Source organism: Macrobrachium rosenbergii, chromosome 3 (genome assembly GCF_040412425.1).
Source record: "Macrobrachium rosenbergii isolate ZJJX-2024 chromosome 3, ASM4041242v1, whole genome shotgun sequence".
Lineage (NCBI taxonomy): Eukaryota > Metazoa > Arthropoda > Malacostraca > Decapoda > Palaemonidae > Macrobrachium > Macrobrachium rosenbergii.
Window position 1 is genome coordinate 68,361,471 of NC_089743.1, and position 6,000 is coordinate 68,367,470.

Below are 6,000 nucleotides of genomic sequence, written 5' to 3' on the forward strand. Positions count from 1 at the left end.
ATCTAACGATCAGACCTTTGCCGAGCATCTGCCATTGTTCTTGGCTAAATTTTTGTTTGATAGTCATTTGAGATATATTTCCTCATGATAGGTTTTCTTCTTCTTGCTTTCCTATGTTTCATCTTGATAATTCCTAGTTATTTCTACATTTGCAGCTTTCCCTGAAAGGGAGCCGACGATCGATTTTGGAGCGTTGTGTACCTTTGTCAAATTTATAATGTATATATTGCTTGTTTCACTACGTATCTGTTGTGTTTCAAATATAACCTACTTCTGATAGTTAGATTTAGAACTAGTGATTTTCGAAACGTTTAGATAATCTTATATAGGCTACATTTTATACATTTTGTGTATTTCAGCTTTATTGGAGACTAGAGTAATTTGGTAAATAAGAAATTGAGTGGTTAACTTTGATAGCACAAACAGGCGTCATAAAGTAACTCAAGCCATTAGCGCTGTTCAAGGTTTTGTTTGGATCGTTATTTTTCTTTCCGTGTGGTTAATTTGAAGTTTACACATCAAGCAGCAGATCTAATAGTTCTCCATTTTTTATTCTCTCTATTTGTCTCATGTAACTGACCTCTGACCATGCCGCCCAGCAGATTTCCGTGAATGACACCTGAAAAAAAAAGGTATTCCTCAATTAATTATCTACCTTAAAATGAAAGTTGTTTAACGAGAAAGAGAGGTAGTGCCTTGATATATAAATGCAAAGACAGACAACTCAGAAAGAGCTGGAGCATATGATGAAACAGAGTCACTAGCAAATAAGAGTGATGAGAATAATATGATAATGAGTTCAGCAAAGGCCTGATCGTTAGATATATTGTTTGTAGAAAAATATTGATACGAATGCATGGAAACCAGAAAATGTTAAGGAAAAGTTTTGTTAACTATGTTTTCGTCCAAATAGGAAGAGAATACTAACAGGTAAAATCGCAAGAAGGGAATAGGTAAGTTACATCCACTCATTACCTGTTTGGAGATGAAAGTGAAATTAGGTAAGATTTTTAAGAATATGGTTACAAGTTTAAGACAAGCGCTTTAATAAGGAATGAGAACAACATATGCACAAAATATGGAAGAAAAATGGGCAGTAGTTAGAGAGACCTACTAATTTTCTGCTCAGGGGGTATGTTAACCTGCTGCTGTTCAGCACCTTTTTTCGGATGAAATAACTAATCTTATGTCCTGGCAGCAACCACCATAGTACACTGACCACCAGCCATCAAACTTATATCTTCAGAAGCAATATAGATTTTCCAGGAAATATTACTATCACTCTCTCTCCATGGGATTGAATTCTGCTGTGTGAGGAGAGGTTGGAACCACTGAAGGATTTAAATCATCTTTAGATATATATATAATCATATTATATATATATATATATATATATATATATATATATATATATATATATATATATATATATATATATATATATATATATATATATATATATATATATATATATATATATATATATAATATTATATATATATATATATATATATATATATATATATTACGTATATATATATATATATATATATATATATATATATATATATATATATATATATGTATTTATAATTTTTTTTATAATTTTATGCATTTTCCCATAATGGTCCTTGCCATATTCATAATTTAACCTTTGGATTGTGGATGAAACCCTAAGTAAAAGTTATACAACATGGATGCTTTTTGCATCTACATCGTGCCAGATGCCCAGCACACACTGCATCCTACACCTTTATCTTGGGTGTAATCTCACTTTCTGGATCTTGAAGCACCTCTTCTTCTTCTGCCTCCGTGTACTTTTGAACTGTTTATTCTTTTCACCCACTTTTCATATTCCGTTCTTTACTTACGACCAAACTATCTCAAAACACACTTACCCATCTTTTCACCAAAGCTAAACTTTTTACCACTTTGCATGATTTCATGATTTTTTCACCGAATTCTTATGTTGCATATACTACCCAACTAAATATATCCTCGCCATCAACATTTTTCAGTGCATCTGGATTTAACTTTCACACTTCCTGTCCACAAAGAGTTGGCTCAACACTCGATTCATAGGGTCATTCCTTGGCTGCCTTCGACCCTGGTTTTCTCTCAGCCTTTTGCACACACTTATGATGTGACTTACCTTATCTCTTATCCTGCCATTTACTCCCAAATACTTATATAAATCTACTGCATCCATTCTTCCACCATCCACACTAACATTTATTGTTCCATCATCTTGGCTTCCATTTACCCCCATAACTTTACACTTACTAATAGTTGCTCTTGTCTTTCTCTTCTTGAAAACACTTTGTTTTACACTGGTCTCTAAAATTTCTCTTCACTATCCTTAATCATTACTGTATCAATGCAGACATCATCCATCTGTGCTATATTCATGACTCAGTTGCCTCTCCAGAAATCTTAAATTTCCATTACCTTTTCTCTGACCTTTTTCATGATGCCTTTCATCAACATATTAAACATTCATGGTGACATAATGTACCTTTGTCCAAACCCCATATTTACAACAGACCAGTTGTTCTTTCATCTGCGATATCTAACACATTTCAGTTCCATCAAAAGAACATTTCATTGTGCACATGCCTTACTTTCTAACCATAATTCTCCAATACGCTTCACCATAGACCTTCCTCAGTATAGAAAGTAATGTTTTGCTCCTGTAAGTCTGGTTTCACCCATTTATGCAGAGCTTTTCCCTATATAATCCATACACTCTATAAATACCTTGGTGAACCTTCATAGCATTTCACTCGTAACCCAGTTAATTTCTGGTGTATTTCTGTTCTTCAACCTCTTAATTACTCTCCAACAGTCCTGACACATACATTCTTACACTTCACAAATCTAGCGCTTTTGCATCATTCAGCTCTGCCTCTCTGCTGTTTTCCTAATGTCAGGACTGTACTCTCATCCGGCAGCGTTTCTCCATTTGTATCTTGTGCTCTTGTTTTACCTCCCTGTACCTTCTTTTTCTCTTCCTTTACATTCTCTAATATTTCTGTATATGCTCTTCCCTTCTGCCTTACGCTGTTACTCAAATAATATCTGCACGTCCTTTTGCTAAATTTATCATTTCCAAATCCCACAACTTGCCATTTTTATTCCTGCTTCCTAACCCCCTAAAACCACTCATGCTCTATGCTAACTCTTTCGACAACATATTAGAATTTCTACGCTCATCATATATGCCTTCCAAGTCACTTTTGTGTCTTAAACATTTTCCCATTTTCATCCATTTCCTCCCTACATGTTTTCCACTCTATCCTTATCACTCTAACTTAACAGGTCACATGTACTTTCACACGTTCTTCTCAACTTCATACTTTTGATTAGTCAGATAATTGTCAGATATTTTTATCCACTCCATAAAGATCAAATAGCCATTAACCAAACAAAAGACCGTAAGAAATCTTAGGAAGCATCTGAGAAGCAGATGATGTCAGTGGTCACCAACTTGTCATTGCCACACTAAAGCTAAAATTAAAAAATACAATAAAAAAAATTGAGATTATCTAGGTTTAATAAATATAAGACTTGTGGAGATGAACATCAAGAGGTTTTTGCAGTTAAATATATATACGCGTTTGCAGTTTCAGAAGGCATATCTGAGAAGCAGACAATTAATTAGACCTGGTTTTATATCAAGAGTGTATATCAGCCTGTTAGAATGAAAGTGCTGGATAAGGTGTAACAAAACACAAACCTTGGATATCATATGGAGCCAATACAGGGTAGACAAAATCTAGAGGTACATGTTGACAATGTCCGGGGAGGGGTTGAAGAATGCAGAGTAGAACGTGTTAAGTAGTGAAATGTGTAGACTGAAATTGAACAAAGATCGAGAAGATATAAGAGAAAATACTTAGACCAACATCCTGATAATGTTAGGAAAACCATGAGTTTAGGGAATGGTATTGATGTTAAGGTACGTACAGAATTATAAAATAAATATCCTTGGATGCAAAGGAAAAGAGAAAAACTATCAAAAAGAAGGATGGGTTAGTAATAAGAACGCAAGTAGAAAGGCAGTGGTGGCTGGAATATTTTTGTTAATTCATAAGTAAGATTAGAGGGGGATGATTTGACTGGCATACAAAAACCTGAGGAAGATTTGAATGTACTTATGAATGATTCACAGTTTTGAAATGTAAACACCAGGGTTTGGTAGATCACTGCAGAGATTATTTTGTCTGAAAAGTAGATGACACGTTGTACATTAAATATTTTGCAGAATGTTGAATGAGGAAACATAGCATGATGATTAAGAACCGGAAGTCATAGCAAAGGTACCAAATGAATGTTTTATCTGTAGAGACACTGAACTTGGATCAGTTGTATGAAAACATTCGGCATGATTATTCTCAATATGATGAAGAAAGAAACTGATAAAATGCCCAGAGGTAAACAAGGTGCGTTGGGAAAAGGTTAGAGTTGCACAGATCAAATATTTTTGTTGGATATTGTGCAGCAGAGCATGAAATTTAAGGATTCCATCTAAAGGCTTTTGTTAATTGTGAGATTGCAGTTTACAGTGTTCGCACATTAGTACTATAGCAGGCCTTGTGTCCCTATGGCTTTCCTTTTAAATATTTAAAGCTGCATTTAATTATTCATGAAGGAAGTATATGTATATTTAATGTTGACACGGTCTTTCTAAGTGAATGCCCAATAAATATTCGGTGCTGCAAGGGAATGTTATTATACCATCGTTTTTTGTTGCTTTTATTAATTTTACAATTAATAAAAGTGGCGCGAGATGGGAGGGAAAGTTTAGGCTTGAGTAATAATAGAAAGGTGGCACACTTACAGCACAGAGGTGTTGCTGTTTTGATATACAAATCACAGACAGCTGACACACGTAGAGTATGCAGGTAATGGCGTTTTCATCAACAAATCACCACGACATATAAAAATCTTGCTTAATAGGAAGCCTCGTATATGTAGCTAGGTGGGAATCAAAGTAAATTTAAGATAAATAGAAGTAATGAAGACAGAGTATGCATAAAGTGATGAAGCAAATTAGATGGCAAAAGGGTTAATAAGGTTGAACCATTCGAATATTTGAGAAAACAATCACACCCAATACAATTTTTCTTGAATTGGAATTTAGTGAAAGACTAAAAAAAGCCAATCAAGCAGTGGACAGAGTGAATAAGACTTGGAAATGAAATAGAGATTTCATGCATTAGTCAACTATACATAATTCTAGTAAAATTTTTATTGCTGTATAGACATTAGTCGAAGTATGAAAATGAACTACATCTAAAAGATTTGTTTCGAATTTAGATTACGTATATAATATTGGAAGTCAAATGATTTGGTAGAGCTAGAAATGATACCATAGGCGGAATTACGGAATATCCACATGTAAATGAGACGGTGATGAAAGGTGGCTTGAACATATTCTTTTGCACAGTCTTGACAGAATATTGTGTCAGCTGAGCTCTATAGGCACGAGAAGAGTTAGCACTGGTAGAGTGGAATTTTGTGAAAGACAAAGCACAGGAAAAGCTTGAGTGGCATATTACACGGGGGCCTTTTGCACGTGCAGTGTTAAAGGTGATGATGATGAGCATAATCTATACTCCTCTCCTCACCATAACATCCATCAGGTTGCTCATCTGTGTCCTTTGCAACAACATATAATCCAAGAAATTTTACTCCGTCACTAGAAACTGTACTAATCCTGTGGGCACCAAACCTATTCGTTTGGTGCCCACAGGAGCCCTGGTGCCATTATCACATGCTGTTCTCTAGGAGTAGTGCAAAGGACATGTTCAGGCCATCTCCATCTCCCTTTCATCGCTACTGATTTTCTTCCTCATCCTCCCCTTCAAGTGGATGGGACTCGGCTGAATAAGTCTGAAGCTTTAACTAGACTTATGGAACTTTTAACTCACATCTTACTTTTGAGAAACATCTGATGATAAAAACAGTACAACTTGTTTTAGGTCATGTGTCCTACTT

The 6,000-nt window shown here is 34.9% G+C and overlaps 1 protein-coding gene across 3 annotated transcripts in view; it reads right to left on the reverse strand.

The window, feature by feature from the left end:
- LOC136828666 (uncharacterized) overlaps nucleotides 1-6,000 on the reverse strand; it is a 67,953-nt gene that overhangs the window by 43,841 nt on the left and 18,112 nt on the right. The window contains exons 2-3 of one of the 3 annotated variants that reach the window (XM_067086753.1): nucleotides 3,737-3,854; nucleotides 581-619 (exon numbers count right to left, since the gene is read on the reverse strand). The exons of 1 other annotated variant lie outside the window; for it this stretch is intronic. In XM_067086753.1, coding sequence (XP_066942854.1) covers nucleotides 581-590 — 10 coding nt within the window. In that variant the 5' untranslated portion in view covers nucleotides 591-619; nucleotides 3,737-3,854. The remainder of the gene's footprint in view (nucleotides 1-580; nucleotides 620-3,736; nucleotides 3,855-6,000) is intronic. One more of the 3 variants, XM_067086742.1, reaches the window with a different exon arrangement.